General features: G+C 37.5%; 2 protein-coding genes across 2 annotated transcripts; one reads left to right on the top strand and one right to left on the bottom strand.

Moving 5' to 3' along the window:
* Nucleotides 1-707: 707 nt before the first annotated feature.
* Nucleotides 708-6,774, top strand: LOC137743353 (B3 domain-containing transcription repressor VAL1). Its single transcript, XM_068483234.1, has 13 exons — nt 708-1,042; nt 1,214-1,352; nt 2,241-2,322; nt 2,429-2,524; nt 3,050-3,690; nt 3,806-3,902; nt 4,086-4,260; nt 4,414-4,490; nt 4,608-5,030; nt 5,170-5,216; nt 5,464-5,577; nt 5,657-5,724; nt 5,855-6,774. The coding sequence occupies exons 2-13, from the start codon at nt 1,240-1,242 to the stop codon at nt 6,595-6,597; spliced, it is 2,676 nt and encodes an 891-aa protein (XP_068339335.1). The 5' UTR covers nt 708-1,042; nt 1,214-1,239; the 3' UTR covers nt 6,598-6,774.
* Nucleotides 6,775-13,460: 6,686 nt separating this feature from the next.
* Nucleotides 13,461-15,860, bottom strand: LOC137743811 (taxadiene 5-alpha hydroxylase-like). Its single transcript, XM_068483748.1, has 4 exons — nt 15,282-15,860; nt 14,558-15,126; nt 14,280-14,473; nt 13,461-13,930 (listed from the first exon to the last, which is right to left on the bottom strand). Exons 1-4 carry the CDS (start codon nt 15,647-15,649, stop codon nt 13,625-13,627), a joined length of 1,437 nt encoding a protein of 478 aa, XP_068339849.1. The 5' UTR covers nt 15,650-15,860; the 3' UTR covers nt 13,461-13,624.
* Nucleotides 15,861-17,936: the final 2,076 nt, after the last annotated feature.

The following is a 17,936-nucleotide window of genomic DNA, read 5'->3' as shown; positions in this document are numbered from 1 at the left end:
TTAGAATGAAATTGGCGGGGGGAATAGGAGCTTAAATTTGAGACTTCCTCCAAGAATTGGAGTTGGTCTAAATGTCAAATTTTGTTTTTAAAATAAAACAATATATATAATTATACAATGCGCAAATTATAATAGATTGATATTAAACTTATTATTTACGAAAATTAAACATAATACATCTTGCTTACAAGTAAAAAAATATCACTAAATTAAAGTAGTCAAAATTACGGACACTTACATAGTCGAGGACTAAAATTGAAAATAAAAGTAAAACACAAAGACCAAAAATATAATTTTTTTGAAAAGCCTATTACATATAGGCAGATAATAGTCCTTCCCTTTTCTTGGTCCAGAAAAAAAAAGGAAATTTTAACGAAAAGCTTTCGGTACTATTTACTTTAGCGAAAAATCATATTTTTACACTAAAAAATCAATCCTAGTACTATTCACTTTAGCCTTCATTTTATCCTTATCGTTAAAATTTATAATTTTCAAACTTTTTTCTTTAGTTTCATTTAAAAAAAAAACCAAGAAATCCAATTGACAGGTGAGAGCTCACCCAAACCAAAAAAACCCATAACGAAACCATCGGGTCATCGTATCACATCACTGTCCTAATAGGAATACTCTCACTCCTCCCTTTCTCTCTCTAAATACAAATTTCAATACATGGCGTAAAAAAGGGAGACGACTTGTGTTAAGCGGCGTGTCTTCAAGTGTCGTGCATGCATTTTATGCATCTGTTGCTTTGCATGCACTCTCTCTCTCTCCTCCCTCCCTCTCTCTCTCTCTCTAAATGCACGTTTTCTCTCCTGGTCTTACCCACACAGACCCCCAAAAACCCCACTCCCCACTAATTACGTTCGTGAACGGTAAAACCCAGCTGACTGAGTTTTGACTCGTTTCTTCTTCATCAGCTCACTGTATCGAGCGCGCCGCCGCAGCCGCCGCCGTGGCCGGTTGGTTTCCAGAGTGGGTTTCTGCTCTGTTCTTGGATGACTAGTCGTTTTCGAGATTTGGGTTTCGATTTGGGTAAAACAAGGTTTGTTCTTTGCTAATTTTTTTTTAATTACGTATTTGTTTAATAATTGCCCAAATCTCAAATGTTGTGTATGATTGTGTTTAGTGCTGGGGTTTCTGTTTAAATTTCTAGCTTTTGATCAAAAGAGCTTTAGCGATTTGGGTTTGATTGCTCTGTTTTGTTTGATTTAAGGGTTTGGAGAGCTTGAATTTGGGGGGATGGAGTCCAAGATTTGCATGAATCCTTCGTGTAGGATGGCCAATACGCACGAATGGAAGAAAGGTTGGCCTTTGCGAACCGGTGGATTTGCCCATCTCTGCTACAAGTGCGGGTAAATTTTTTCCCTCTTTTTAATTTTTGCTGACCAAAGTTTTGATCTTTCAGCTGTTCAGTTGTTGATACGGTGTTGGGAGGACATTGTGGAAATATGGGTTGTGGTTCTTGACGTGGGATTTGATGTGTATTGTGGGTTAGGACTAGTTGCATTGTTCATGAACTGTTTCTATTTTTATCGTCGGCCATGGAGGAATGAGCGGAATTATCGATGATCAACATATAATCAGGGTAAAATTAAAATCCTTATTTGAAATACTAAAAAGCTAGTATCTTTTAATTTATTTGATGTAAAGGAGAAATCGCAAGAACAAGAAAATTGTTTACCTTTTTGTTGCCTTAAAGAGTATCTTTGATAGTATGATGAGTTTTTGCTATCCTTGTGGTCCGGCTAATTTATTTATGAATAAGAAAATTGTGAAATTATTTATTCCCAAGTAATTGGAGCCGAAATTATATCAGCTAACCTTTGTAGAACCTAACTTTAGCCATATTCATCTTGATGTAATAGGCTTGAGTGCTTATGTTTTCCTATCAGTTGCTGTTGTTTCAGATGTTCCAATATTTTGCATTTTATATTACTTGCAATTGTATTTTATTGTTTTTATGCGGATTGAAAGCTTAACGGGAACAGATGACTTCACTCTCTTTTGAACTGGATATTAGTCTTTCAGAAGTCACTTGATATCAGATGTTAGTATCGTGGAAAGAATTATCATCTTTTGATTTGTTTGTTTGCTCCCACACTAATATCTGAGACTTTATGTTGTAAACATGCCATATCATTAGGGTTGGTTTTTTTTTGTATGCTCATAAATACTTACATATTTCCCATGTTGGTTTAAAAATATTTCCGTTGCTGATCATGGCATTGCTTGTACTCCAGAGTTGAGTATGAGAATTCAGTTTACTGCAATACATTCCATTCTGGGGAAACTGGTTGGAGGGACTGCAATTTGTGCCACAAGGTTAGCTTGCAGTTTGTTCATGTAAAAAAATAGTATTCAAGCTCTCTTCACACCACTCTGTTACTCTCTCTGACTTTACCTTAGAAAATTATTCAATTTTGTGCAGCCTCTCCACTGTGGATGCATAGTCTCAGAGATATTGTATGAGTGCCTGGATTTTGGAGGTATAGGGTGCATTGGCTGTGCTTCTCAACCTCGCATGGTACGAACAATTTCAGTTTTTGGTTATTATATACCCATTATAAGTCATAGGGTGCATTGGCTGTGCTTCTCAACCTCGCATGGTATGAACAACTTCAGTTTTTGGTTATTATATACCCATTATAAGTCACTATCTTTGTCCCCACCGTATCATTTGTTTGCATTAAACTCTCCCATCTGCTTCCATGGTTGATAGTTAACTTCATTCTTTAGAACATAGATTATATATGTACATATATGTGTCTTATTTTGTACTTACGTATATTCATAACATTGATTCATCTGTTTTCACTTGCTCAACGGCAAACCTATTCAAGTAGATGGAAAAATATTATGGTTGACATACTGTGAAATGTTCACAGGTTCCCAATAGTATTTTTAGATATCCTCTATCGGTAATCAATGTATATGTAAGCAATTGGTCTTTATCTGTCACAGTGTACCTGTCTGCATCTCTCACTCTTGTTCACATACACACAAAGATGACCTATAGGAATTTCATGGATTCTTATTTTCTTAAATGCAGATTCAGGACGGTGATGTTTTAAATGGATTTGGTGGATTGAAAATAAGTGATTCCGGTGATCAGCAATCAACTGTTCCTCAGAATGGAGCATTAAGTGATACTGCTAATGAGGGAAAACTTTTGCAATTGTGTCAAGTCATGGAGGCTAATGAATCCAACCTTTCATCTCAATCTCAGAGAGGTGAAATAAATGTATCTCCTGTGCAAACCAAACGTGAAGAAGTTACTTATCCAAGGGGGGAAGTTGGCCCTGGATTTTCAAGTATCAGCAGGCCATCTTTTGGATCATTAACATTTGCCAAACCAGACAATGGTAGAATAATGATAGAGGTCAAAGATATGAATAAGCCATCCTCTGACCCGTCTTTGAGTATGACTTTGGGAGGCCCATCTGCAACTCCAAACTTTGCTCAACCCTTTACTGGGGGAATTTTGGAGAGAAGAGATCAGATTAAGACGTCTTCTTCCTTCCAACAGGGGCAAAAAATTCAGCCTATTTTTCCCAGACCCTTGAGACCTCCCCCTCCTGTTCATCATGTGCGTGTTGCAAGGCCACCGGCTGAAGGGCGAGGGAAGAGTCAGTTACTTCCTCGATACTGGCCAAGGATTACTGACCAAGAGCTGCAGAAATTAGCTGGAGAGTATCCTTAATCGCTTTTATATTTCTATTTGGTGCAGAACACTTCTTACTTAGTAAATATATGCTTTTGATTATCTGTCAATTTGAATGTAGTATTTTCCTTAAATGTTTTTCAGTTTGAATTCTACTATTGTGCCACTGTTCGAGAAGGTACTGAGTGCCAGCGATGCAGGTCGAATTGGTCGTCTGGTTCTCCCAAAAGCATGTGCTGAGGTAAAAATTAACAAGTTAATTTCTTTGAAGGCATTTTATGAATTCGAGATTATGTTATTCATTAGTTTCGGGAGTTTAGGTGGGGATTAATTTTTTTTCGTTTCCTTGCCTTACATTTTTGCCATGTTTGTGTATGTGTTATTTCCCCTTTGCCACATTTGTTTGAACTGGAAGTGAATGCAGGCATACTTTCCTCCTATTTCTCAATCAGAAGGCCTTCCTATAAGGATTCAAGATGTCAAGGGTAATGAATGGACGTTTCAGTTCAGATTTTGGCCAAATAATAATAGCAGGATGTATGTTTTAGAAGGAGTAACGCCTTGCATACAGTCTATGCAACTTCAAGCTGGTGATACTGGTATGCTTAACTATATTCTGGCTTAGAGGATTAAGATAAAAAGTCCACATATTTTCATCTTTCCAGTAATTTCATTAGCTTCTCATTCCTTTCGCCATAGAAAAAGACCTCCCAGCTGAAGTCTAGATTTGGATCTGATTCTTTTTGTTGCAGTGACATTCAGTCGGATAGATCCCGGAGGCAGACTTGTAATTGGGTTTCGTAAGGCATCAAGGTGTTTAGATGTGCAGGTCAAGTGTCATAATTTCATATCTCTTGAAATTCTTCACCCTCGTACTTTCATACTGTGTTTCTGTTCCTTTGTTCTGATGGAATCTGACATTTCCACACAAATGTTAAATAATTAGGAATCCCAAACATCTTTCCTTCCCAATGGAACTCCTGGGGAAACTTCCTGTCCTAGCGTTGTTGAGAATCTGGTAACAGGAAGTGGTCACTCTAGTATTTATCAAACGAGTACAGGAAGCAAAGACCCTTACCTAAATGCTCTATCAGGACATTTGCATTTGGCTGATGGGGATACAAGTTTGCATGATAATGAGAACCATAGTCACTTTACAAGTGAGGATCTGCAGCAGAAGCCTGTGTCGAATTCTGACAAGAAGAGGGCCCGAAATATTGGGCCTAAAAGTAAGAGGTTGCTCTTGCATAGTGAAGATGTTCTGGAGCTGAGACTGACATGGGAAGAAGCACAGGACTTGCTTCGTCCACCCCCGAGTGTCAAACCAAGCATTGTCACTATAGAAGATCATGAATTCGAAGAGTACGATGTAAGTATGTCATAGTCAGTGTCCCTCTTGCTATATGAAGTCATGTGTGTTATGATTCTTTGACAGATTCAATCCGTTAAAATTACAAACTCCATTGCGTTCTTTGGTGAGTTGACTGATCAATGTTCATTTTTTCCAGGAGCCCCCAGTTTTTGGGAAGAGATCTCTATTCATCGCCGAATCTGAGTAAGTACTTCTGAGATATAATGTGTTATGTTACCTTTATCATATCAAGAAAGAGGGCTGTATTTAATTTATACCTAGCCACATGAAAGAGCATCTTCAAGTTTCTTGGAAAAAAAAAAAAACCACTATTAAAATGTAGTGATCGAAGCTATTTGGCACATGAGTGTGCGCCTCATAAGTAGGCCCTCTACTGTAAACTGAGGACTAACTTTGTCCTTGCATTGTGAAATCTGGAACTTATATCCAGGAGACAGGAACAATGGGCTCAGTGTGATGATTGCTCTAAGTGGCGGAGGTTGCCTGTTGACGTTCTTCTTCCTCCAAAGTGGACGTGCTCTGAAAATTCTTGGGATATAAACAGGTGCAACTTAAATCTTTAATCTTCTTCCATGAGATCACTGAGATGCAAGATTGATTGTGTTTATTTTTAATCTTCGCAGGTGCTCATGTTCTGCACCAGAGGAGATGAGCCAAAAGGAATTGGATAATCTTCTAAGACCAAGCAAAGGTATAACTTGAACCTTGTGTCCCTTCTCTTTTATATAATACATTTATCAAACACGCATGCACCTATCATTCCCAACCACATCCGTCAAATTAGGCATTGATAGATTTTTGTTTTTCTGTTTTTCACTCAGATTTAAAGAAGCGAAGAATCGTAGTGAACCATAATGAAGCCCAGGAACATGAACCTTCTGGCTTGGATGCCCTGGCTAGTGCCAGTGCTGCCATTCTGGGAGATAGTGTGGATTACGCTGATGAACAATCAGTTGGAGCCACAACCAGACATCCGCGTCATCGCCCAGGTTGCACATGCATAGTATGTATTCAACCCCCAAGCGGGAAGGGCAAGCACAAGCCAACATGCACATGCAACGTGTGCATGACAGTAAAACGGCGCTTCAAAACCCTGATGATGAACAAGAGGAAACGCAAATCAGAACGTGAAATGGAGAATGCCCACAGGGATAATAATGACCACAAGGATGAATCAGAAATGAATGGTACGTCAACAGAGATTGAGTTGCATATGAATCACTTATCGGAGAATGGAAGCAGCTGCGAGAAGAGAATTCAAGCTGACGTGGCAGAAAGTTCATGCGCTGGACAAATTGATCTGAATTGTGAGCCCAAACACAATTATGTGCAGGTTTCAGGATTGAACTTGTTGAGACTCGCTGATGCTGTTGCTCAACAACCAGTAAAGAACAGCACAAAGGAAAGTGGCCTTGCAAACAGAATGTGCGAGCCACAGGCCGGTCTTGGTTCATCTTTACGTACACAAGATCCTGCGGAGACTGATAAACTCTTGTGTAATGAAGGCAGCCTTTCATCCGTGGCAGCGGCGTGGGACTTGGAGGGTAGAGGTGATGGGGACTGAAACAATCCGGCCGTGCCCCTTCTTTTTTTGTCGGAAATATATCTTTATTTGGCTTTATTTATAGAGGGCAGTCCTATACATCTTTACGAGTCTTCACAGCCAGTGAATGTAATTTTGTTTCTTTGTTCGTCTGCTATGTTCGTGTGGACAAATTTTACCTTTGTCTCTAAAGTTGAAACAGACGAATCGATGAAGGTTGAAAATTGCATTATGCGACAGTTGGTGAACACTTCCCTGTTGCGGGAATCGGATTCGTACGAGATTACTTAAAGAAATCAAACCTATGGAAAAAAAATTCCATCAACAACACATTCTCAGAGAACATGTTATCTCCCCACGAATTCGTCTATTTCATAACCTCTTCCGACACTTTGTATTCTCTGGCATACTCGATTCATCCGTCTAAACTTGAGGCCTAAATCTTCTTCATCACTCTCACTCTCCAATGCGCTCTCACTGGACTTTTGATTTTATGTCTACGCCGCCTCGATTCACTTAGATTTAATGGTTTGGTAACCTGCAACATCTTTGGTTCGGCTAGCTTTCATCTTTTTTTTTATATTAACTGTTAACGTCGGGTGCAATTACAACTGGGTTTAAAAGTTTTCTTTTGTTCTTCGGTGCTTCGTTTACGTGCAACTCAGATCTAAATGATTTGCTGGGAACATATGTCAAAGAAAAGAACGAAGCAAACAAGAAAATCCGAGCTAGGTGGTCATGACAAAGTATGTTTTATGTTCCGTGCTAGGAAGCATTACTCTTCCCCTTTCATTCCAAATTTAACAATATGGCCGATACGGTTAACCTGTTTGTGTGCCTCTCCTACTTTTTGCATTCCATTCCCCCGGTTTCTCGGATACGTTTTGATCCTCCTACGCCAAATCTCAATTTGTGAAAAAGAAAATAATTTATGTGCACTATTTCTCACTTTTTGAACATCCTTACGTCTTTTTAGTTATTGGATTAATTAATCAAACGAAAATCAAGAGCCAAGATTAAAAAAGGATGTGCTTAAGGTGAAAAAATGTGGCTGCCGAGCGCAATCACTCCCTTTTGTGGAAGTGCCCCCTGTCAAATTTTTTCTTTTCCTAAACTCTTACGTTAATCTTGATAAATATTACAAATTTTCAGTGAAATTCACAAGTGCTTCTCTTCTTTTTTTCGCTCATTCATACTCATGTTTAATTTTCTCTTTTAAAATGCTGCTCCATCTTTGAATCCAAACAGATACAAAATGCAAGAAATCATAGTTTATTTGTCCATCGGCAATATTAATCGGCCATTTTTGGTTCATCAACTAGGCGTTAAAATTCACCAAGCAAAGAGTGAAGGCTTACAATTGGCATGGAGAATACGAATTGATAAATTATTGGTGGAATCAAACTCTACAGTCACAGTTCATTTGGTGTTGCAAGGTCCCCTTGTTTTGGTCTGTCGAGAATTGTTTTCAAGATCTTGGCAATGCAAACTTCAGCATGTCTACAGACAGAAGAACTTTGTGGCGGATAGTTTATCGACCTATAGTCTTGATTTAAATTTAGGTAATTTTTATTTTGATACTCTTCTTTCTTGTTTAGTTAGTTTTATTCATGAGGATTAACTTGAGATGTCCCGGTCTAGATTTATTATTGAGTAAGTTTGTTTGGACTCTTGCTTTTAGCCCCGTTTTTCAAACAAAAAAGAGAGTGAAGACCAATGTTTTGATACCAGCACACATTTTATTACTGGCTGTAGTAGGTGAAAAACAAAAACAATATTGGCCGGCCACGGATTAGTTATTTTTTCTTGGCCGGGTTGATCATATCCGTCATCCACGTTGATTTATTTTTATTGTTTATTTATTTAGTTTTTTTTTTCAAATAATATAAACATGGGATGCAGTTCATAAACTAAAGGTTTAAGAATCAAATTTAAACCTAATTTATTCACGATGTATCAGATTTTCTTTGATTCAAACACAAAAGAAGTCTTTATTTAAAATTGAGGAAGAAACCATCGCACTACGAGGGTCAATATTGGTTTGTTTTTATTAGCTAAGTCATGAAATGACAATAAGTTTTTGCCTGCTAATTTGCTTTGTTTTTAATCTCAACCTTATACAAAATAGGGAACTTTCATGAAAAGCTCTAGGTATTATTCATTTTAACGAAAAATTGCATTTTTACACTAAAAAGTAAATACTGTTACTATTTATTTTACCCTTTATTTTATCCTTATAGTTAAAACTCAAAATTTTCAAACCTCTTTCATTAGTTTTCCTTACAAAATAACCATTCATTTTGCGACATTCATAGGCTTTTTTAGACAAAGATTATATACGTATACACACATTCTAAACTACTCTAATTTATGGGAATGATTTGCACTTAAATGCAACCGGACGAACGCGCTTTCTCTTGCCAACTGATCTAATCCAGGCCTGCTTAACATTCAAACCAGTTAAATAGCGTACCATGGGGAATAATTAGTAATTTATATGCGTCAAAGTTGAGGGCCAATTCAACCCATTTTTATGGGGGGTTTTGTAATACACATCACAATCCTTAATACCTACCTTGTTTCAGTATGGGAGAAATTTTTTTTGCTCAATGTCCACGGCCGGCCCTCCAGCTTGTCCTTTTATTACCGTCTTCGTTCTCATTGGAACCTATTAAACCAACTTAATATCCCATCTTAATTCCAACCACTAATTCACTCTTAAACATTTGGAACCTAAACATCTCTCTCTCTCTCTCTCTCTCTCTCTCTAAAAAACTGTAGAGATGGGGGACAAGGCAACATTGAGCAAGGCAAGAATGGAGCTTGAAGACATGTACCAAGGCATCCCAGATGAGTCAGTGAACCTAACTTTCCAGGACTTTGCAGAGCTCAAACTACACCAAGTTACATCAGAAAAGAAAAAAAAACCTACTCCATTATTATTGAATCCTATCTCTCAACTCAAATCCACCGCACAAGCATCCTCCCCCTCTCCTTTGACCAAACTCCCCAGCCTTGACTTCAACCGTGCCTTGCAAGCATCCAGAGATAACCACCACCGCAACCGCCACCACAACAACGAAGACAATGTCCCTGTCGGTCCATATGACATTGGTAGTAACAATGATTATAATCATCGGCATATTGATCATCATATGAATAGTCATCATGGTCATCAACGTGAAGTCAACCATGACATGCAGCATGGCCATGGAGGTCACGGTCAATATATGGGCGGTGGCGACCATCATCATAACCATCAGATGCATCGTGGGATGCATCATGGTCATGATGGCCATGCAGTTAATAATGGTCATCATATGAGTCTGAATAGTCCTGGTCCCACGTGTAATTCAGGTATGAAGCATGGATTGGAGACTAGCATGGGGGCTTTTGATCATGATGTGAGTGGTGTGAGCGGTGTGAGCATGGCTTCCATGTACCAGAAAGAGAGAGGAGGAATAAGAAGGCCTGGGATTCCCCACTCTAATATCTGCACCCTTTGCAGTACCTACATCTATATTTTCCGCCACCGTTGCCTGGTACGTGTTATTTGTACAAATTTACAATATGTAATGCTTGATTTATCTGATAAAATATTGAACACATGTATGGAAATGGCGATGGATCAGATATTAGTAATTTAATTTTGTGTACAGGTATGTGGTAGAGTGTATTGTAGACAATGCGTGATTCTAGGGATGGGAGAAATGACAGAAGGTAGAAAATGCGTCGAGTGTTTAGGGAGGAGATTCAGCCAAAGGTATGGTCAAGTTAAACTATGATTAAGTTTTTTTCTACTTAGTTGAATTCCTATCACATACAATTACTAGATATTTAGATTCAAGTCATGAGCTCAACACGATTATTACCGATGAGTAACTTTAGAATGATTAAATTTTAGGAAAACTAATAAAAATGGCTTGAAAACTTTGAGTTTTAATGATAATGACAAAATAAAGGGTAAAGTGAATAGTACAAGGATTGACTTTTTAGTGTAAAAATGTGGTTTTTCGTTAAAGTGAATAGTATCGTGGGCTTTTCGTTAAAACTCCTTTAAATTTTCTTATTTTAACCATTATTCGCATTCTATGAAGATAATTTAGTTATTTTGTAAAGAAATAGATTAGCGAAACTGTACTTTAAGTAATGTATGATGATTATAAAGTATCAATAACAGTTCTCTTTTAAGTCTTTGGCATGTGGGAAGTTTTTATAGCAAAATCATCAACCATATAATTAGGTTTGTGGTGAAAATGTTGTTAATTAATTATGTAAATAACATTCCGAGACCGAGCTCTTTAAGTGCTTAAACACTGCCCTAAATTTACCAATTATTATGTAGTTAGTGGTACTTTCTCTTTCAATGTTGAAATGCGTCTCAATTAATCCGAGTCCTCTATCTCGCTTCCATTAATAAAAAAAAAATATCCCAAAGAATAATATATTGTAACATCCCACATCGACCAACAGAGAGGGGGTGACGTGCCTTATATGTACATACTTCCCTCCCTATAGCACGAGGCCTTTTGAGAACTCACTGGTTTCAGGTTCCATTAGAACTCTGAAATTAAGCGAGTTCAGGCGAGAGCATTCCTACGATGGGTCACCCACTGAGAAATTTTCGTCTGAGTTCCTAGAAACAAAACCGTGAGGGCGTGACCAGGTCCCAAAGTGGACAATATCGTGCTGCTGCAGAGTCGAGCTGGGTTGGGATGGGAGATATACCATTTTCATGGATTGGTTTCCACTCCTAAACCATAGATTGGACGATATGGTGTCAAACACTAGAAAAAATGGTAATAGACTAATATATGCTCAAGAAAAACGATGAAAACCATTATAATGTTGAATTTTTGAACACATCAACTATCATACATGTAACGATAAATTACAAGCAAGCTACACAAGCTAAAAAAAAACAAGAAAACTGAAAAAAAAACAAAGTCCGGCAATGAGGTTGTTCTAACCGACGAAGCCGATAGTAACATTAAATTACAAAATATAAAAAGGAAAACTAATGAAAATACCGTGGATTTTTTGTTAAAACTCCTAATATAAAATGTATTATAGCGTTGCCGTCCTTGGTTCTTCATACTTGGCACTTCACAAACTGACAGTGGCCTAATACAAGAAGAAAGAAACTCCACAACATGATGTTCGGATAAAATAATATTTTTGTCTCATTGTTTATTTTATGACACAAGTAAATTGGCTTATAGGTACATACAAAGAGCAGGGAAGTTTGGGTGTTGGTCAAGGTACCCTTCCAGGGTGAAGCAAGCAGAGCTCAAGTGGGCTGAGAAAGGGCCGAGAAGAAGTGCCGGCAACGGAGGCTACGGCCAGAGCTCAATGACATCGCCAATATCAAAAAGCCCAGTGACGCCGATGACTCCGAGGACCCCAAACAGAGGCCATGCTAGTAGCCCAAATTCTTTCGTCATGAATAGTTCATCATATTCCCCGTATTCACCAAGTCATCGCCACCACCTTCCTTTGTAGAGAGTTTGGAGACCACAATTTATCCAACATTCTCAGTTCTTATGGTCACTGAGTTATTTCCCAAACATTATTCTTCCAGTGGTTGGATTTTTCTTAATTAATTCATCATTATATATATATATATATATATATATATATGTATGTATCTTCATTTTGTATTAACATTTTATAGATATCATATATTACATAAAGAGGTGACAAATCAACCTATTGAGTTGTTAATGGGTACCTGTTAAGATCCTTTTAATTTGAAATCACCATTATATACAGGAAAAATTGGTAGTGGTGATGATGGTTTAAGGTAAAATCAAACTAAATGGTTCTTAATGAGTATCCATTAACAATCTGAAGGATTGATTTTTCACCTCTAATTCCATAGCCTAGACTTTGCTAGGCTGGGAAATATGGCCTTTAAAATCCCTAGAGGCAGACAACTTGAAGAAACGAAAGCTTGTAATTTATGAGGCCATGAGATATGCTATGAGATTGACAATCAAAAGATAAAATGAAAGCCCTGGGTTAGCACATCTGTAGGTAATCAACAGATTAAGAGATGTTTGGAGTTCAATTCTCTCAAACGCATAACTAAAAAATATTTACGGATAAATCATTACAAAAAGAAGGATGAAATGAATAGAAATTAAAATTAAAATTATTCAAATAAAAAAATACGTTGCTGGTAACACTTCTTTTTTTTTTGCCAAACGACAGAAGAATTGCGGTGGAAGGAAATTTGAACATGACCTTAGATGCAGAGGTAAATGTTCTTACCATTTGGACTATAAGTCCACATTACAAACCCTAATCCGGATGTGAACAAGATTGAGCAAATAAGGCTATAGTAATCCGTAAAAATTGAGGTAATAAAGTAAGATATATCAAGGAAAAGAGTTAGGTTAACCCAACTTTATTTTATAATGCATCAATAATTTCATGAATTCATACAAGATTTTCTTTTGAAGGACAAACGAATATTATCAAACACAAAGCATGAGGCATAAACAAGCGTTGTACTAATTAAGGCTTTCTTGGTTTGATCTTGATTGGGAGACCCATGGATGGATATGGCGCTGGGTTAGGTTACGATTTATCGGTTCCTCAAGGTGCACCTTTGACCACTCAAAACATTTTCACCAAGTTGTGGATGGTAACGAGTCACTATAAAAAAAAAAAAAATAGTCTTTCAATCATAACGAAAGTTGTGATCAATAGTACAAAACGTTGTGACTAAAATATTTAGTCACGAAAAAGCTCTGTAATTGGACTGTGACTAAAAACCTCGTGACTAGTTGATTTAGCCACAAAAAATAAACATTGACCGACTAAAGTCACAACATAATTTGTTAATAGAAAATTAAACCAAATCCTGACTTTTAGTCACAACCACTCTTCATGACTAAAAGATTTAGTTACAATGCCCTTATGACTAATAAGTATATAGTGATCACAACCAATTTTCATGACGGAAAATCTTAGTAAAGCCATGAGATGCAGATACAAATTATCAATTCTTTGCAAGGCATATAAACAAAGCCTTGTGTTGTAATTAAGGCTTCCTTGGTTTGATCTTGATTGGGAGACCCATGGATGGATATGGCATTGGTTGCCTGGTGATAGCTTCATCGGGGTACACCGGAGACCACTCATACATTGTCACCAAGTTGTGGATGATAGTGAGCACTTCTACTCTTGCAAACTCATTCCCTATGCAAGTGTGGATGCCTCCTCCAAATGGAATATAAGCATAGGGAGGGATTGGTTTTGATGGGTTCTCAAACCTTGATGGATCAAACTCTGTAGGCTTGTCAAATGTCTCTTTGTTCATATGAGTTCCATGGGCCACCCAAAACACCTGCAAAACCAAATTCACATGTTAATTCTCATTCTCGAAAGTTGAACTTGATCTCCTTTAAAAGTGCTAGTCCGGAAATTAGGCACAAACTTAGGAGTGGCTTGGGGGCGCTCTAGGAGAGACAAACTATCTTGAAACTAATATATTATCCCGGTGCACATAACTAGTGACATAGATGATTGTCATGTACATCATCTGTCATCTATTAGATAGTTGCCAATTGGTGTCGCTAATTACAAGATAGAATCTCTCGTGCACTAGACATCCCAAGTAAAAAAAGTCCTAACAAATAGTTTAGTTCTAGCTTGTTGATATAATATTTGAAGATGATGATATAAAATGCTGTTACCTGCCATCCCTTAGGGATATCATAGCCACCATATTCAATGTCCTTAAGTGCTTTTCTAAAGCTGCCAAACACAGGAGGGATAATCCTCATCAGCTCTTGTGCAACTCTCCATGTGTATTTCATCTTTTGTATCTCAGCCCAAGTCAGCCAATTTTCTGCTCCCTCCTCCCTCTTCCCTATAATGTCCATTTGTTCTACAAGCAAATAAAATACAGGCATATAAATTTAGTGAGAAATTTGGGAAGATAAAAAAGGAGATACCTAATGAAATATTATACCCTCTAAAACTTTGTTGTATATCTCAGAGTCTCTGGACAGCTTCCATATCATCAGGCTCAGAAGAATGGCTGAAGTGTCGTGACTAGCTACCATCAATGTGACATAATTATCCACGATCAAATCATCTGAAACAGGTTCTTCATTTTCATCTCTTAATGCTAGTAATGATGAGAAAACATCGCTTGTAGGGCTTAATTTTCCTTTTGAAAACGCCTCCTTTCTTTGCTCAAGTATTGGCAAAATCTGGTTAGCAATCCTTGACCGGGCTCTTAGGCCTTTCCAGTAAACAGTGCCAGGGAAGTTAACAGGAAGAGACCAAACTGCTTTGAATGCTAAAGAAAAATCATCAAACAAAACCTCCCTAGTGCGCTCATCCTCGATGCCGAAAAGGATGCTGGATGCTATGGTGAATGTAAATTTCTTCATGGTGACCACAACTTTTATGGTGTCTTTGTTTTCGGTTTCTTTTAGTAACATGGTCTTGATCAGTCCATCCATTCGTTTACTATAGTTCTGTAGACTTTCTGGCTTTAAGAAGCTCACCATTGCTCCCTTTACCAATCTGTACCTGCAATACGCACGATATTAATCATTTGTCATCCTATTGGACCAAATTCGTGACATGCATGTGTTATCAGACTATAAACCTTAAAATATGAAGTGTTTGACTTTTAGATAAGAGAAAAATTTCCCGAAAACATAAGATGAGGGCTTATTAAGTACCTTGAGCCTGTAAGTTCAAATATATTTTGCTTTCCAGAAATGGCTACCAGGGTGACAGGTTGCTTGGCGGCAAGGACATCATCCTCAGCACCAAGGACGAACTTGTTACCCGCTTGACCAACAACCACCACAGTTGGGGAACCCATCAAGGAGGTTTTGAACACTGGTCCATGCTTTGATGTTCTCTCTTCGAGCCATTCGGGTCCTTGATCTTGTTTCTGTGCTCGAAGAAAGCTGAACGTCTCTCCGATTAAGGGAAAGCCTAAAGACCCTCCTGGCAGGTTTTTGGTCTGATCCTTAAACAGAAATTTTGAAAGGAAAAAAGCGATGAACAAAGTTACTACAATTACTGCAATGAAAGCTTCCATGTTTGTGGAAGAATGCTATGATCTGAGAGATTGAACTAAATGAATATATGCTCAACCATGGCCGGCTGCTACAAAAAAACCAATTGAAAGTGATGGAAATATTATAATGGATTATTAACTAAATTGAGTAAACGGCAACATGCACAAAAGCATGTCTGCATATTCTTCTTCCTTCATTTTGAATCTAAGGGCCTTCAAAACTCTGACCTGATATGAGAGCAGTCATCTCTTTAACTTTTCAACAAACTTGGATGTGTTTACGAAGAAAGTTGGGTTACACCGTAAAATTGATTGGTAATATGAGTAGTAGTCCAACATCTTATAAGCAATCAACATGCTCTGATAGCATATAGAAAGTTGGGGTTCCGCCATAAAACCAACTGGCAAGCCTTTGCAAAGTTTCTCATTTCACTGATGTGGGACTCTTTTACCTTCTCATTCTCACAGTTTTAAAACTTTTATCATGACATAAAAAAGTCTTTGCGCTTTTTTGTTAAAAAAAAAAATGAAGATGAGAACCTCAACCAATAATAAATTAACGTTTTAAATTTTACGCTCGAAATTTTGTGTTTGATTCTCACACTTCAACACACCGTTTTACATCCTAAACTTCTAGTCATTTTCAAAATTAATTCTCTCATAAAATGAGTGAACATTGTTCGAACCTTTTTAATTAACTACCAAATACAGTTAGATTGTGATTAGTTTATAATTAAGAAAGGATTATTATACATATAATTGAGCCATATGGTTTGGGATAACAAAAGTAAACGATGAACACAAGACCCTTTCATTTTCAGCATCGATCGTCACCATGGTTTTTTTTATTAATTAACGTATCTAATTAAGCAATTAATGGACTCTTTCCACAGCTGACGGATATGTAAACAAACATGATGGAGACATGCATGTTATTGGCACTTAAAATGTTATTGTGTATTTCTTCATGTACATTTTCTAATAGGGGTATTCCTTGTGTCTCTTGTGATTTCATAATGAGTTCTTTGTGCTAATTTTCTTAATCCTCGTGTAGCATTTGTTCCCTTAGAGCAACTCCAGCGTTGGAGCCCTCCCCCCAGGCAATGCACTATTCAATCCACCTAATGAACAGTAACTGTCCTTAATGAACAGTAAATAGCCCTGGCAATAGCATTTGCATCTCCACCGTTATACTTCAATAGCCCTGGCAATAGGCAATAAAATATTATTATTTTTTTTATTTATAAAATAGTACAAAATAATTTTAATTGTAATATCGGATAAGATTTTTAATCGTTCTCGTTGCGCTACGTGTTATTATCCGAAGTATTATTAAATAATACAAAATAATTTTATTTGTAATTTCGGATAAGATTTTTAATTGTTGTTGTTACGCCACTTGTCATAAAATCCGAAAAGACAATTAGTGGGGATGGATTTCCGATAAATTTTTTAATCGTATTCGTTATGTCACGTGCCATTATCCGAAAATACAATTATTGGTGATGGATTTCTGATAAGATTATTAACCAATTACGTCGCGCCACGTGTCATAATCTGTTCAAAATCTTTGAGGATAGATTTCCATCAGATTTTTAATGAATGACGGCATGCCACGTGTCATAATCTGTTCACAATCTTTGAGGATAGATTTCCATCAGATTTTTAACGAATGACAGCATGCCACGTGGCATTATGTACAACCTAATCCTTTCTGAATCTTCTATATAATCCACCATCCATCCTCACAAATCTCACACCAATTTTCTCAATATCTCTATCATTATTCATAGTTTCCGCTTCCTTCTTCACAAAAATCTGTATCAAGATTCTGCTTCTTTCTTACAATGTCTTCTTCTTCCTCAAGGATGATGTGGGAATTCGATCAGGAAGAGGAAGAATTGTTTAACCAATCAGAAGCAATGTTTAATCAACAGGGGGCAAAAAATGAGAGGGAAGAGGATGAGGAGCGTAAAAGGAGAGATGACGAAGTAAGAATGGGCAGAACCTCACATTCCCGTCGAGTCATCCAAGCTGCGGCTCTGATCTGCAGGCCCAGCCGTTCCGGAAACCTTGATAGAAGCATGCAACAACGAGGTATGGAACTCTTGGATGATTATTTTGTTCCTAATAGTGCATTCCCTGATACGTACTTTAGACGTCGTTTTAGAATGGAACGACATTTGTTCAACAAAATCATGATTGCTGTTTGCAACCATGATTCTTATTTTGTGCAAAAGAAAGATGTTTTTAGTGCTATGGGTCTATTGCCTGAGCAAAAAATTACTGCTGCCTTGCGGATGCTTGC

This window comes from Pyrus communis, chromosome 8, assembly GCF_963583255.1.
Source record: "Pyrus communis chromosome 8, drPyrComm1.1, whole genome shotgun sequence".
Taxonomy (NCBI): Eukaryota; Viridiplantae; Streptophyta; class Magnoliopsida; order Rosales; family Rosaceae; genus Pyrus; species Pyrus communis.
This window is presented reverse-complemented; position numbering and strand designations above follow the sequence as displayed.